The 16,929-nt window shown below is 34.6% G+C and overlaps 1 protein-coding gene across 1 annotated transcript in view; it reads left to right on the forward strand.

Annotated features, from left to right (window-relative positions):
• The window catches only part of LOC119079603, a 118,804-nt gene that overhangs the window by 27,678 nt on the left and 74,197 nt on the right, over positions 1-16,929 (forward strand). The window contains exons 3-5 of the mRNA XM_037187594.1: positions 2,681-3,535; positions 4,125-5,316; positions 16,191-16,498. Of these exons, the coding sequence (XP_037043489.1) occupies positions 3,364-3,535; positions 4,125-5,316; positions 16,191-16,498 (1,672 nt within the window). The 5' untranslated portion in view covers positions 2,681-3,363. The remainder of the gene's footprint in view (positions 1-2,680; positions 3,536-4,124; positions 5,317-16,190; positions 16,499-16,929) is intronic.

Consider the following 16,929-nt stretch of genomic DNA (forward strand, 5'->3'; position numbering starts at 1 on the left):
AATTAGTGTTTAACGGTGAGTTCCATTTCACTTATGATTCGATAAAGATTTTCGTGTGCTATTGGTATGATTAGTTTCTCAGAGCAAGTTGTGGTGGATGTGTTCACTGACTGGCTCTTAGTATTAAAATGTTCTCGACACAGTGACACAACATTACTGTCACTTCTTTTGTATATAATGTTTGATGGGAAAACTGGTAATTCCTTAATTCTACTATTTTTGATACATTAAAAAACGGTAGCCTGGGATCATGATGTATTGTGGTCGTTGTTGTCGATAACAGAAAACTAGGTGTTTCTGAAAGGTTACCGTTTACAGTTGACACCAGTGGGCTCAAAAGTTCGAATATATACTGACTTCTGAAAAGACAATAGAAGGCGGGACTTTTTAAAAATTTTGTGACACATGGTTTTTCGCCAAGGATTAGTTAGCAACTATATAAATCCAGCACAATAAAATAGTTAGTGGACCCTATCATCACCCTATTCCAATTAAAATTAAATAAATTAGCTCTCTCAAAAGTAGAATTCAAGGCGTCGTCACATCCGTTTGAAATTGAATTTAGCGTCCCTGTTCGTAAAATCGTTTTCCAACTCAATCACAATAATTTCAAAATCACACATCAGGCTTGTGACAATGACATATGACTCAACATACCTTTCGCTATTCATTTTTCTTCCTTATTATTTTCTCTTCATTCTGTCATTTCGCGGAAAAGCTTTTTTCATTACATAATTCCATAACATTCTTCAATCTCATTACGTATTACGAAAGGAACTTTTTCTTTTTTTGTAAAAGTGAATGGATCTAAAATTTCGTTGACATGAAAACTAGATTCTGGGAAAGACAATTTTGAAAAAGTTTTTCCATTTCAAGCGAGTTCGAGATGTTCTGAAGAGCAAAAATGAGGGCATTGCAAGACTAATACTTTGTTTAAAAAAATCATTTATGTACTTTTTCACTTAATGTTTCGGTTATTGTTAAAATATCAAACGAACAGTCGTTATATTTGCAACTTTTTTTTCTGAATCTGGGTTTTATATCTTTCGCAATTGGAAAATTCTCTTAGCGAAGGCAGTTCACATTATGAGATATATATCCGAGGCAAGATAAAAATTTCTGAATTCTACTCATGACCAAGAAATGCGGATAGGAGTGCTTGATAGGCAAATACCGGGATCGACCCTTTATCTACTATTTCCCGAGCCGATTGGAAAACCACAGACTGCAGTAGTAGACGCAACTGCACACATGTTATTAGTGAAACTATATTTGAAATAGTCTTTGAATAAACGAATCTCCAGTATAACTTTTCGAATCTGGTACTTCTATTGTTCGAAGTGATGCGACATATAGAAACAAAATCTTTTACTTCATTAGTTGTAACATTTTCTTATTATGAAAAATCTGGTAAAGCCTTGACAGATTTCAACCAATTTGAAATGTTCATGGAGTGCTAAACATATTGGAAAATTTAGCTGCGTTTCATATTTTCATTGCGTCAGGTTTGTACGAACGACAGCTTAACCGTAGCAAAAACAAATAAAATCACGTCAATAACTAATGTTTTAATAAGTTCCCCAATGGTATACATTACCCTGTTTTTGTAAGTAGTTACCTATCACTAAAATTGAGTGCTAAACCCAATGGCATTCAACTTTGTATGTCTATGGTCAATGGCTACACTTCGATACTATGCGAGTAGATGACATCAGTTTCTTTTCAACCTTTCAATGTGATTTAAAAAATTTTTATCTACAAAGTTTCTAATCCAGTCTATGGACGTTAAAGCAACGATGCGATACGTTTGGAAAATCAAAAGATTTTGCCATGAATTGATTTTCCTTATCAAAATTGATGACGAAAAAGATTTGGTTAAAAGAAATTCAAACTTTAATCCAACTAACTGAAAGTTTGCTACCTGATGTGAATGAAAATGAAGGAATGAAGAAAAGAAAAGAAAAAAAAACGCAGGAAAACGAAATGAAGAAATAAAATTTCATTTATATCGAATACAGTGGAACAACAACCTGTTACCTTTAGCCGCTGTATAAATCTTTATCAAAATTACAAATATATTCTGCTAACGGATGCGGATGTACTGTGTTCCCCATTATATAGCAGATAAAACCAAGAAAATTTATTCAAATAAAATCAATAAACTCAATCCCTTTAAACTCCATTCGTGCATAGATATGTGTATAAAAAAAGCAAAGCAAAGCAAGATCTTTTCGATTACAATTTTCTCCCGCATAATGTAATGCAATGGTTCCACATTTTTCACGCAAACAGTTTTGTATCTGGTGTCTATGAAAGCAATTTCATTCACATTACACACTTTATCCGAGTTATAAAATGAAATTTATTTCCTTCATAAATATTGCATTTCCTCCACATCCACACATTACACAACACTTGGCTTACCACACACACAAACAATGGACAGACATCATTTTTGATTATTCAATTATTACAACGCAATCAATTAAAAATTTAATCTAACAATCAGCCACACGCTCCAACCCATAATATAGTGTGTGGATGAACTGTGTAGTAGACTCTACAATCCGTATTTATTTATTTATAGTTTGTTCATGTTCAACCACACATAATGTAATTGTAAAACGCTAAGCACATTATATAACACTAATAGCACTAATACGAAAATTTAATTTTTCAGCACAACACTATTTGGGGGACAAGAGAATAGAAGCGTCAGCGTACATCACCGAAAACAATGCGTGTAATGGAAATGTGAAAACCATTTTCCCCTCTCGAGAGTCTATCCTTGGTTGTCGTATCCAGAGATGAAATCCATTGAACAACGAAAAACGATCAGTCTAACAATGTTCGTCTCCATTTAAATCTAACTACCAACTTAATTAATGGAAAACGTCATTATCGTCTGTTGATGGATTCATCGTAAATTGCGAGAGTTTTGCTTAATTCTACGTATAACATCGGTCTCGGTCACACATCTATACATGTACGGAGATATGCGTTTATAGAATGAACATGATTATGTTCGGTGATTACGGTATTGTTGAACCATAAATGCGAACTTTAAATAAGTAATGCCTTTATCTACTATCCAACGAACCCATATTCGAAATGGCATTTAAGGCAGAGATATTGATGTGCATGGTACAGTATCTCCATAATTCGTTTTTAGCGTGTAGTGTGTGTAGATGTAGATCCGAATATTATGAATAACCACAATGACTGTATACTGTCCAGGTGATAAATGTGCTAGAAGTGAACCGACCGAACAATATTCACATCAAATATTTTATCGGCTGTGATTTAAATAGTTGCAGAAAATATACATTTATCCAATCAACGTTCCCGAAATTAATAACCAACATGAATCGTCTTGTTCACAAATTCTGGTGCATTGTGTTATGTCTGAACTGCATGGAAATGTTTGCCACATCTTCACCATCGGATATGCTCATTATACGCCATGGTCGATCGCGTGTTAGACATTCATCCGAAAAGGATCATATACGTTGGGGTTTAAAAGCTTTCGATTTGGGTAAGTTTGCATTAAACATTTCATAAATGTCGCCAACGCGCACCGGACCGCAATGTACATGATTTGCTGATATTTTCGGAATGTGCACACATAGATGCGGGTTGGTGTGCATCAAGTGTTACCATATAATAATATATGAACACCGTTAAATGGAATCGAATTCGATGGAACCACACACCATTGTTTAGAAATTAGATTTATAGCTTTGCCGAATCGTTATTCATGAATTTCGATGAGGTGTGAATTTAAGCGCATTTATCAGTTCTATTATTCCGAACACGAACTCGAATCATTCTTTACAAGACGATTGATTCCTTTCAATGAACTAGAAACGATCTTAAACGGTGCCATATATTGATGGGCTTCAATAGACTTCACATTGTGTGCCTGTGTGTCGAATCTCTAACTGACACACAAATACCAAAACTGTTTAATTCAGCAAGAACTTTTCATTCGCCAGTGTTTTCCGTTGAATAATTGACTCATGTACAATACGCTCCCGTATCCCATTCAGAGCATGTAACTCCTTCATTCATATTTTAAGTAAACCAAGCAAAGTGTCTCACGTTCACCTTTCATTGCTTTCCAGAATTTAACTCTACCGTCTACGAGTACGACAACGACACAATGGAATTGAACGGTAATCAATCCTTTTACGGCGACAACAGCAGCGATTTGTTTTACTTGAATGGCAGTGGTGAACGTATGGGTTCCAGTAGTCTATCGCCAGCCGAATATCAATTTAACCCGACAAGAGATAACGATGATGAGGGTGGCGGCATTAACAAGGCAACAGTGTCGACACCGAAAAATAAGTTAGCCAAAAAGCAAATTATGGCAAATATTCGAAAGACGGTGGAAAAAGGTGTTGAATATTTAAAGTCTCACGCCCATTTGAATAAAGACAATATTGAAATTAATTCAGTGATGCCAACGATTACGGAAAATAATTCCGATAACAAAGACGTTAATGGAAACTCGTTGAAAAGCGATAACAATAACGTACTTTTGTCACCGTTGTTAGACGATATAATGAGCACGTCTACTTCAATAACTCAAACGAAGGGAAATCACGTTCAAAATGATGATGGTGAAGCACATCTCCGTCAATTAAATGTAACACCCACCAGCAACCGTTCCATGAAAAATTCTACATCACATAGTAGCAGCACGAAATTTGCGAACAATACGCCCGACGACCAGCACAGCAATGTAACTCATATAAATGACACCATAAACAAACCCATAAAATCATTGGAAAAACATGAACAAACAAAAACTAAAAAATCTGAGATGCATATCCGAGATAATAAAAACAATCGAATCGACAGTTTTAAAGAGAAAATCGATCGAAATACGGAAAAACCTCTGTTGTTCGACGAAAAAGCGTTTAGTGATAGTGGAGATTATGAAAGTGAATCGATTCCAAGCGGTTTATATTCCGAGAACAATGAACAAGCCAACACTGAAGATGACAGTCAAATAGGAAATTTCGATTTGAATGAGAACAATGATTTTTCCAATGTTATTCGCCGTTTCGATGAATATGTCGATTTGGAGGGCTTGGATGAAACGAGCAGAAATAATCGCTTGAACTTATTGCAGGGCAGAGATTTATTGACAACATTTTTACGGATTGTTGAAACGCAACATTTGCTGGGTTCGAACTGTACAGCTGGCACAGCATTAAATCTGGGAGAAGGTGTTGTCGATCGGTATGCGCACGATCGATTTCGCGTCGAAGCGGAAATTGCCGTTAATCGGGCAAACATGTTAACTAGGTAAGTCCATCTTGTGCAACGTTGCTTTTTTTAAATGTTTATTCTCATAAATCAAACGACTGTGACAAACGAATTAAGCTAAGGTTTAGTGCTGGGTTAAAAATTGTTTTGGTACCACGCCTATGAAAACCCTGTACGTGTATGAAATGTACAAGAACCACTTATCTCCACATCTCGTCACGAATTCATTTCGCACTCTCAATGAAAAGATTTAATTTAACGCTTCCTAATTGCATTGAAAGGAATATATATCCGTTCTGCACGTTCGTCTGCCAAGTATAGATAAATGATTGATTTAAGTGTTAAGCTGGTCTAGTTTGTAAAAAAAAGCAAAAGCGATTCGATTGTGCAATGAGTGCTATTTATTAACTCCTTTAGATAAAATCGATCGACATCAATTTCGGAAAAGAACAAAGCGTTTAATTTCTTGCTCTCTGATGAATTTAATTGGATTTTATGATGGTTAACTGTATTGTATACCTTACTACATACGTAGCAGCGAAAAGATGTTTTGTGACAACTGAGGGTGTGGTAGAAGTGGTTAGATTTATTCCTATGATGGCAAGAATATAAGGGCAGATGAACAATCTCTTGTAAAGTGCTAGTCCGGCACGTTGTTGCAGAAAAGGTCGAGTGGATCGATTTACTTTTTTTTTCTTTGTCTCATGTGATTGAGAATGGAAAACTGTCGAACTGATTTATTTTCTCGAAATGGAAAAAATCGCTTATCTGTCTGGAATAGCGGTATAAATATAAAAAATGAAAGTCTAATTAATTCCCAACATTTCAAGTGAACGTCTTGAAATTTTCCCGAAAAAGTGATCCGGAGAAAATTTCTAGTCGATTTACAAAAAACATCTTTATTATCGCTCCCAGCCCAGTCAGATCAGAATCACAAAATTCGAAACCGATTTTAATGATTTTTTCGCAATTCCGGTCCATAATCATCACCTTTCCATGCATCCATTTAATGTCGTTTTGAAGGTATTTTTTTCACTGTATTTCTGGACACAGTGCGATATTAACTTTTTTCGCACGCAGTGCGATATCAACTTTTTTTTCGCACGCTAAAGAACCTATTACCTTCAACAAAGGCTAAATTTTTATAAATAAAAATCTTGCATTGACCAGAAATCGAACCCCCGACACCAAAAGTTTTTTGAACACAAAGCAGCGATTATAGCCATTCGGCTATAGAGTCACACAATTAAACCGAACGTATTGTTGAAGCGTATATACTAAGCATTGACTACTCGATTTCATTCAACGCGTCTCTTTACATCACATTGCAATGTGTATTATAATGCAGCCTTCTTGATCGTTCAAATGAATTTCTGTATATACAAGAATTTTGGAACAAAATGTAGGACGTGTTTTGCATTGGAAAGGTGATTATGGCCCGAAATTGCGAAAAACGTTGTCTCTACCACGATAGGTATGCCGGTATTTTTTCGCACACGACGTCTTGTCGACCTCGGCTTCGCCTCGACATCTAAAAAATACCTTCATACCTACCTTGGTAGATAAATAACTATTACAAATTGACGATGTGAGGTAACCATAACGTTTTGCAATTTTCCGCGTCACTTCTTAGGAAAATCCTTATATCGACGCCATTTTGTTCTACTTTAAAAAAAAGTTGTTTCACAAAATTTGAGATATGCGAATTTTATTTTTTTCATATAAACCGCAATTTCGGCCGCAAAAGAGATTTATTATTTTCCAGTAAAAATTTAGTTACACAGCTTTTCATATTTCATGCTCAATCGCATGAGAAAAAGAAAAAATGGAGATCATACGGCTTGATTTCCACCTACCAAAAAAGTACTCCGTGTGAGAGACAAAATTGAGTTTTTTAAATGTTTGCTTTGTTTACTTGACAGCTCGCTCTCTTACGGCTCTCACACGGTGTACTTTTTGTTGAGTGGAAACCATACTTACAGCAAGCAAACTGAAACAATCTGCCGGACTCTGCCGGAATGAGATTGTTGATGTGGCAAAAAAAAACAATAAATTTTAATGGTGTCTCTTTCTAGTGGAAAAAATTTACAATTTGAAATGAAACCTAATAGAACAAACTTTAAAAATGTAAAATTAAATTTTTTCGTCACAACAAGACAAACTGACATACCATAATACGATGACGATGACAGTTGGAAAGCCGCATTTCGGGGCTATTATTCCAAAAATAGTCAAATTGAAAAAAGGAAAGAATTTGTCATACTTTGTAAAATTTCAGCTGGTTTAAATCAATTAGAGTAGTCGCGGTTGCCCCGATATACGGGATATACTCAAATATACTGGATTTACTCGAGTATAAGTCGCAACCGCGAACACACTTGTGAATATTTGCGTTACAACTGGCGCATGTGAGCGTTGCCGAAGGCAAGTAGACGAAAATTAAACTTTCCCCGCATACAAACATATTTTCTATGCCTTAGAATCATAATTCGACGTATTTCGTCACTGCACCTACGATCGAAAAGTGATTGCTTGATTGCTAAGAAAAGCTGAAATTGTTGTAATGTTTTTGTTTTGTTTTTCGTCTCATTATGATCCTTACGGCACAGAAGACGTAGTTCGTGACTCGTGACGAAAGCAGAATTTTTTCAGGACACGTCTTAAGCCTCGTTAGGACAAGCTTAAGACTGGTCCTGAAAAATTCTACTTTTCGTCACTTGTGACGAAAAATACTATTTTAGACACATAAACCGATGCAAAAATGTTAACCAATTTAATTTAGCTCAAATTAAGTTTTCACCTTTTCACTGACTAACGAATGAATTCGTCCCAATTAATTTCACCGTCTAACTTTTTTACTTTGAAGTTTCAGTTGTAGAACCTGTTCTGAATGTTGGACATAAGTTTGGTCAACTATTGCAATCTCCAATACATGGTTCTTGTATCTTTTTCAAAAGCTTTGACAATGGTGTAGTTTGTCAAAAGGTGACAGTAGTACACAGTTTTCTCTCAAAAAAGATTCATTTTGACTCACTGACCTTTGTTTAATTGTAAACGGATGAACCGAATCCTAAACGGAGTGTTGTGCGATCCATGCCTTAATTCTTGAAGTATTGGCGACTTTCACGATCAAACAGATGTCTATTGCTTTCTATATAATGATTTACTTCTTAGTAATGCTTGTTCCTCTATGAGTTTAGGCAAACTTTATTTTTATGTAAGTTTAAAGTTATAATGAGAAATTGTCTCTGCATCGGGAAGATATCTAGAAGGCCACAGATGCACCATTTACTTCGTATGTTTATTTACTAGTAGCTTATTGTTCTGAGAGTAAAGTGCTAAGAGCTTGAAATATTTTTCAATTAAGCTCATTACATTGAACAAAGAATACACCTAATAAGAGTAGAAATAACTCACAGAGAAATTATTTCAAATTTTATCCATTCTTTTCAATGAAGTAAAACGCGGGCTTTCATTTCAACGATGAATTTATAAGTATGAAGAAGTTTTAATACTTCATCATTCATTCAAATTTGGCTTCTTTCATTATAGCATGTAAACCATTAATTACCATTTCTTATAATCATTGAACATGAATAAACAGAAATAATTTGTTGGATCTACTTATCTAACTTTTAATTAGATGTGAGTGTGTGAATAGATTTCATTCATTTGAAATGGCTTTGTGTGGAAAGCTCTAAATTATCATAAAGAAAATTTGTATTTCAATTAAAGGGAAGAAACAGAAAGTACACTAGCGGTGAAGGGGTTGAAACCAAACCATTCCGATTACCCACACAAATGACCAAATATCTATCACTCTTTCTCGGCGTCTAAATGCAACAAGAGGAAAGGGGGAATGAGAAAACAAATGAATAGCCACGAGTCGAACCATAGTCAAAGGTGTTCATTGCGTAAAACTCAATTTAACTACAATTTTTCACAGGATTTTGCTTCACTAGTGTGGAAAATTATGTCATTTTCACACTGTAAGCTATAACACCTAACAGAAGTTATCTCTTTCCCGAAAAATCTACTGAAAAGTAAGACTGCGTTTGATGGTGCTGATGAGATTGTTATTTGATATAAATTTTTGCACCCACCCACCCAAAACGTTGATCAACCTAATGATGAACTCTTCCGGTGCTATGAACAGTCTTCTACTACCCACAAATTGCTCTCTTGGCATTAACCTTTCAAATAACTGTCTATCGTTACGATTCTCGTGTGCCTTCGAACCAATATTTCTTAAAATTGTCTTTTTCGGATGAATTTAATTTAACAATAAAGGTCGGTATCTTGCAGTTACGTGAAACACAGACATACGACAACTTGTCACGATAATTTGATTATGGCTCCGAAGGGACAACGACATGATTCTTTCGATCCACTGACTGGGCACCTATATAGAAGGAATATATTTTTGCTGTTAATATTGTCCTTGTATTAATACAATATGTATTTGCCATAAGCCCGTACTGTCGCCTGGATTCGGAAACATGTTTGACACAATTTTAACGCGAGAATATTTTCTTATAATGATATGATTGATGAAGGTTCTTCGTACTCATTGTTTTCGATGAGATGATAACTAAAAGTCTTCACAAAGCTTTATCCTGTTTCTAAGCCTGAATAACGTTTATTATGTGGGCTATGTTTAAATATTTGACAGTATTCTGTGTGCAGATATTATTAAAGTTACAGGGCATAAAAGACTATTGCTTTTGAAGGGATAATCTCATATATGGTACGATATGTAACTGTCGGGAAATTGAAACCGAAATGTGTTTGCCCAACGAAAGCTTTTTACTTTATGTTCATTTCACATCAAAACAAACAGCTGATTTTTCTTCGTTCCTATTTTCGGTATTTTTTAGGAAACAAATAGGGAAAGGTGTACAAATATACGTTGCGTTGATAAGTCTGTAAATATATGAACACGTGTACCAGATTCCCTATAAATGAAAGTATATTTGACGAAATATTATGTCTCATTTCATCAATATTTTTGAGGCGATGAAATAGAATTTCGTTTTTGACATTGTATTGACACAGGAAATTGATTCAATGTTGACAACTTTCATATTTATCTTTTCGAAAGGATCTGCAGGCTGTATTAATTGAAAGAATTTTTTCGAGAAAGTTTACTGAAAATTTATTGATCCAATGACAGTGAGATTAGTTTTTTTTTCTTCAATATTTATTTATTTATTTAGCTCTTATTAAGATTGTGCTGCGAATCATTATTTCACGTATGTTATTCCGTTACACATATTTTGGAGAGTCTGCGCCGAAAATACACGAGCAATTTTGCGTTGATGGAATTGACAATTATGTTCCCCAAAAACGTATCGGAAAAACCAGAAGAATCGTCTGAATTCCGTGCAGTTCTATAGTTCTAGAATAGGGATGATAGTAGACCATGAAGACGTCACTTATTTTTAGGAACTGTCGTCTGGTGACTTCAAACTTGTTAAAATTCCAAATGCTACCCGAAAAAATATGAGGGAAAAACTTTGAGCTACTGTCGGTCGTTGGTAGAGGAAAAGTTGCTCTACTGCCAGAACTATTTATTAGATTCATCCCTCAAATATCCTCGCCTCTATACTGTTTGAAAATCACGTTTTTTTCAACTTTAGCCTGTCTCTGCCGGCTTCATTTGTACCCAGGGTACCAAATTTTCGTACAATTGTTATTAGAATTTCAGGCACTATCGATTGAAACCACAACCAGTTTACCACCACTCTCTCTCTGTAGACAGGATGGGCAATGCACCAATGTCACCGACGGTACGGATGAAAATCAAAAATTTTTGTTAAACCTTGTTCATGGCTCCAAGCTGACTAATAATATCCAAATATATCAAAAGTGCATCGAAATGCTCAGTTAAAATTCATTCAACGGTACCGTGCCCTGTTAGGACATATCTCAGGGTCCTGAAAGTGGATCATAGCCGGCCGGCTGAAATCGGAAGTACTTGAAAATAGCTTTCGAATGACATATCATTTATCAATAATGGAATTAGAAATGGCCAAGTAAAATGGTCACTTTTTGGAGCAACCATACTAACTACAAAAAAAAGTTCTTCAAAAAGTTTCCTGAGAAACAACAAAGGAAAATCTTAATGAATTTAAGTTGCCGGGACCAATTTTTTCGACACAAAGACCTGGACTATGTGGTGAATATGGGATTACAATGAAAAGGCTAGCATAATTGTCGATCTCATCAATACAAAATTGCTCGTGTCAATACTCTCCCTAGCAACCAAACTACAATTATTAAGGTGGTAACTACGTTTATGAATCACTGCTACTTTGTTCGCTCGTGTTGTTGTTGTTGTTGTTTTTAAGCCATATTAAAAATCAGCGTTTCTCAAACTTATTTTCCCCCCTAAATCGATTTTTTGAGAGAGTTTGGATGCTAGGGAGAGTATTGCTCGTGTGTTTTCGACCTTTTAGGCACTTCATATACTCAATTTTGCCACTTTCAAGTATTTATTATATGACGTCAGCGTTATTTCGTGCAACTGTCAGTTGAAAATATTTAAATTTTTGGCGCATTTATGGCGTGAATATCGGTCCTCAGCAATATATATACTGAATTTCATTGCTCATTTCAGAGTCAAAAAATCTTTCAATTTTCAAGCACTATTATCAGTACATTTATAGAGAATAACACCACCTTTTGGACACCATATTTCAAATGAACGCTAAAGTTCCAACTTTTCGTATCCAGCCATGTAAATAATTATTTCAGTTCGGGAAGTTGTATTACAAGAAAAATGTCTACACTTCTTCACTAATAGCTCGTCGTTGAGCAATTTGATAATTATATTCATCATACTCGTATTTCCTATTTCCTACCATTGTAAAAATATTTGCTTTCATCTAAGTAGTAAACATTTGATCATTTTGTGAGCTTCTAAAACACAATTACACGCTTCATCAATATTCTTATTTTAAACATCCTTTAGTACATATTATGATAAACATCCTTTCGAGAGTAATAGGAAATTCAAAGAAACTTTGTTGCCCTTTTACAGCCTGTAATCTACGTTTCAGAATCATGTGAGCATTACTTGCCTTTAACTTTAAGCGTATTTAAGTATTAATAAAACCTTTATTCTTGAAATATAATTAAAACGAAAATTAATACCGAAGAGAAATTCTCATTTTATTGTAATATATAACAAGACAAGTACCAAAATTCATTTTCGTTTACTACTTGTATCAGTAATTATATTCGTAAAACAAACATCATTTTCATCAACACAATTTATATGCGAGAATAAGTTATGGGACAGCCATGTAGGCAAGATATAGTTTTATCATACAGTACGTTTGCAATAAAGATTCGGAGATCAAAGTGAAATCATGCTGTCCTATTGTACCATTTTCATTTGTAAAGAGCAAGGTACGAGCATATGCGATTTGAAAAATGTGTGAAAATTGTTTTTACCACCTTCAATGACAGGAGTATGGTTGAAAAATGAAAGGAAGTACGAGGATTCAGAAATCTGTAAAAGGTCATTTCTATAGACACATAAAACTATGAGTCAGACTCTGACTGTCAGAGCGAGTTAGAAATAGTAAGATATGGACATGTTCTTTTCTTAATTCTATCTCAACTCAACCTATAAAGTACGATTCACTATTTCACTGAAAAATGTCGCTGAAACAAAGTCAGTGTCAACAGAAAAATTGAAAAATAATTAATTTTGACTTGACGGATTTTAGTCAAATAAACTGCCATCTTCAAACGAGAGAGTAACTGCATCTTTAGATGTATTGTTTTCCCCAAAATAGAGGTGAGAGTTAAATTAAATAACTTTCTCTTTAAATAAGGGACGCAGCCTCGGACTCAGCCCATCCTGATTTCCTAGAAATCACCTTGACTGATTCTATGTAATTCATGTGCCTGACTTGAAATACTTTATTATGTTAAAGATAGATGCCCGTTGACTCACGTAGAGGCTATCGATTCCAAGAAAATGTTCAAAATAAAAAAAAATCAGGAATCGCTTCAAAAAAAAAAAAACAATCTTCCCCACTTGAAGTGGTACATAATTCGCATAACTGAACAATCAACACTTTAGATCGACAGTACGCTGGATTGTATAGAGATAGCAAAATAAAATTTTCCAATTTATTTCCAATCATTTCATTCATTAATTATTTATTTTGTTATTTCATTTCACTGCTCCTAAAAATTCCATAAAACATTGTAAAAGGCATGGTACATTGCCCATTCGACTGTAGCTGGCATTATCGCTTTCCCTCAGTTGCACTTGCTTATCTCGTTAAACACTCATTTCCGAGTAGCAAGCTAAACGAATCATAGTGCCAGTTACATCAACACTACCCATGTGTGTAATACATCGTGCTACAGACAGGATGTCTTCATTGACTTAATTTTAATTTGTCTACAGCATAATTGTCTGCCTTTATACATGCTGTACAAGTTTTTTTTTTTTGTATATACCAATGCTATATAGAATGGTATATCATGACAAACTTTATGGTAAACTTTAATAGTCACTCCTGTGCATACGACATATTTGAATAACAAATTAATTATTTTAAGTTATGCAACAATATTCAACAAACTAAATTTGCTCAAAACTAAGTTAACAACACCACAAAATGGTCTTTGTCGTGTCCGTAAGTGTTTATTCCAAAATTTTCCCCCGTCAATATGGCTCTGGTATCTTACTTTGTAACCTAAAACACTAAGTGATTCGGAATTTTCTTCGAAAATGTTATTTTGCTTGGAAATAATTTTAAATTATTTGTCAAGAGGAAAATGTGATAATATGCCAAGCGAATTAATATAAATAACACATTGATTGTTAACAAGGCATGAGGCATGAGGACGCTCATAATATGCCGTTTAATCAAATTTCCCTCGAAAAGGATCACAATCATATTTCACTTGAATAATATCGTTATAATGAATTATATAAATTACACACATCCTCTTATCTCTTGTAAAGGTACACATAATTCAAAAACGTATGAGAGAAGGTGTTTTAATCTAATTCATATAATGTTATGGGGTCTAGTTGTGTACACATCTCGTATAATAATGTCGTTCTAGGCATGAAAATATATTTACTGTGACACTATCATTCCTAACCTTTTTAGTTCGGCAAAAATGGCAGTCGGATGATGTTCACAAAAAACAACTTAACTCAACGAATTTGCTTTTCCTCACTTAATTAATAAAAATGTTCATATTGCACAACAAAACGTGCTCATCATAAACTTCTAGATTTTTCAACTTAACTACCTTCTTATCCCCCACTCCAGGACAAGTGTTTCTTATGAACGTACCCCAATCCTGTACTTCATATCCTTTTTCCAGTGTTATTTCCGTTTATATTTTGCTCGAATAAGTATAGCAAGCAACATTAAGATGTGGTATATATGTTTATGCTCTTATTATCACACGTGCTCTGAGAATTAAGTAACGGCTTAAGATTAACTTCATTCATTTCATGTTTAAAACTCGTAGGAATGTGTTCGGTTATTGCTTGCACGAATAAAATTCTTTCAGTGCAATAACGAGCTACTAATGGACCGAGACGTACTTTTTTTATGATTTTTCACTGTAAATAGCGAAACACAAAAGTGTACAGAAATGGTTTTAATAATAGGTAGTGGCAGTGGTAATGGTTTAAAGTTTGTTTTTATTTATTTTTTTTTAAATAAAAATGGAATCGCACAGAAAGAAAGCTTAAACTATGCTTTTTCTTACTAGGCCCTACGACTTGGGTGGTGTCAGATCCCTTGTCAGATTTTTTTTTAAATAGAAAATACGCCGTACGTAAGATCACTATGATTGAAAACGTTAAATGCAACACTTTTCTGCTCTTTGTTAACACGATAACTTTTTCAACAACTTTTTTCTATTCGATAAAGTATTGAAATTCCCAGGTCAAGTTCGAAAATGGGTGGTATCGGTTTAACCATCTGAGAACAGTACTCAAAAGTGAACTGTTGGTTGTTAGTTCCATTTGTTTTCTGACTTAAGGTGAAAACCGTTTCAGCGAATCCGATTCCACAACTCGCCTCTTGTTCTGTTTTAGCTCGGTTGAAGTCTTGAATATGGTGAGAAACTGACGCTGTGACTCTGAGTGAACGATCAATGGACGAAATTTCTTTTCTTGCACAGATAATCCCCTCTAAATCCCTGTGCGTCTTTTTCTCAAGACGACATATGTGGTATTGGGTTCAGGAATGAATGTGTTAAGAGGTAGAAAAGACGAGGAGGAGACGATTGCTTCATGGATCAGCGAGTTATGATTCACTTCAGGTTATACTCTTCAATGAGTATATAGAAGAGAAACGGGCAAGGTAGGTTTAGTCCCAAACACACCGAGGTAGCAGAGCTGTGCTATGATACATTCACGAACTCAGTCACATTTTTAATAACTCTTCGACTCAAGCAAAAATTTAGAAAATCGGGTAAGATTTACCAAAGGTTACGTGGAAACAAGGAGAAACGTCTGTGTACCTCAACTATTTAATCCTTCGTCGAAGATTTGAAAAGTTAAGTTATTGTTGTAACAAGAAAGTAAATCCTGTTTAGAATTCAGGGCTTTTTATTGCGAATTTGGAAGAATTCCGAAAAAATTCAGATTTTTTTAAAAGAATTTTTCAAAACTTTTTCAGAATTATTCGGGATTTTTCCGAATTTCCAGCATTAATATTCCCAATAATAAGCTCTGTTAGAATTACTCCCATCTCGTAATTTCAACCTCAAGAATATCATTCTTCGTTTATTAAAACAATAATTTCGAAAATCGATGAAGCCTTACAGAAGTTTTTAGTTTCAAGTGATTTTCTGTCGTATGACCTTGAGTTTTAGTCAAGAGAATTATATTATTAATTTATTTTTGTGTTTATTTACAGAATTTTCAAAAATACTGCTCCAGCGGTTCAGGAATCCGAACAGCTGTTACATGCTTCGGTGCTATCAATGGTAGAATTCGACGACGATATTTTCGCAGCTGGAAACTGTTTTGACTGGAATCAACATCCCAAGAAAAAGGGCCTCTTTTGTCCGTTTGCATTTCGATTACCCTATCCGAATCACGGCGCTTCATTGGCCAAAGATCTAGCAGCAGAATATCACTACTTGGGCAACACGTCTGAATGGTTTTTCCTAGCCAGGAAAAATGCGGAACGAGTTATTGCCAAAAATGAGCAATACATCAAAGGTTCGTCACATTTTATGAAATTCTATGCGTTGCTCTTTTTTTTTAAATATCTGTCTGTCGTATGCCATTCTTTTTTTTTGTTCACACCGTGTCAGTTGATGTGTAGATCAACTCGTCAAACATTGCCTTGTTCAACACAATTTTTTAACAACTCGCATAAAAAAAATTTACATTTCATTCAACACTCACTTTCATTTTATCATTTACATCCACCGAAAATTTTATTATGCGAAAATTATTGAAACCGAAATATGCTTTCAGCCAGAGACACTGTGAGTGAAATTACATTTATTTTTTTACTCATTTAATTACGTATACAATATCAAACAATGCCTATATATATAATACACCCCCATATCAAAAAGAACGTCACGTAAAGGGAATCAGTCTGAAATAAAATTGAAAATATTAACTGGGGTTGTTACTTGTGT

The sequence above is a fragment of the Bradysia coprophila genome, unplaced genomic scaffold (genome assembly GCF_014529535.1).
Source record: "Bradysia coprophila strain Holo2 unplaced genomic scaffold, BU_Bcop_v1 contig_324, whole genome shotgun sequence".
NCBI lineage: Eukaryota > Metazoa > Arthropoda > Insecta > Diptera > Sciaridae > Bradysia > Bradysia coprophila.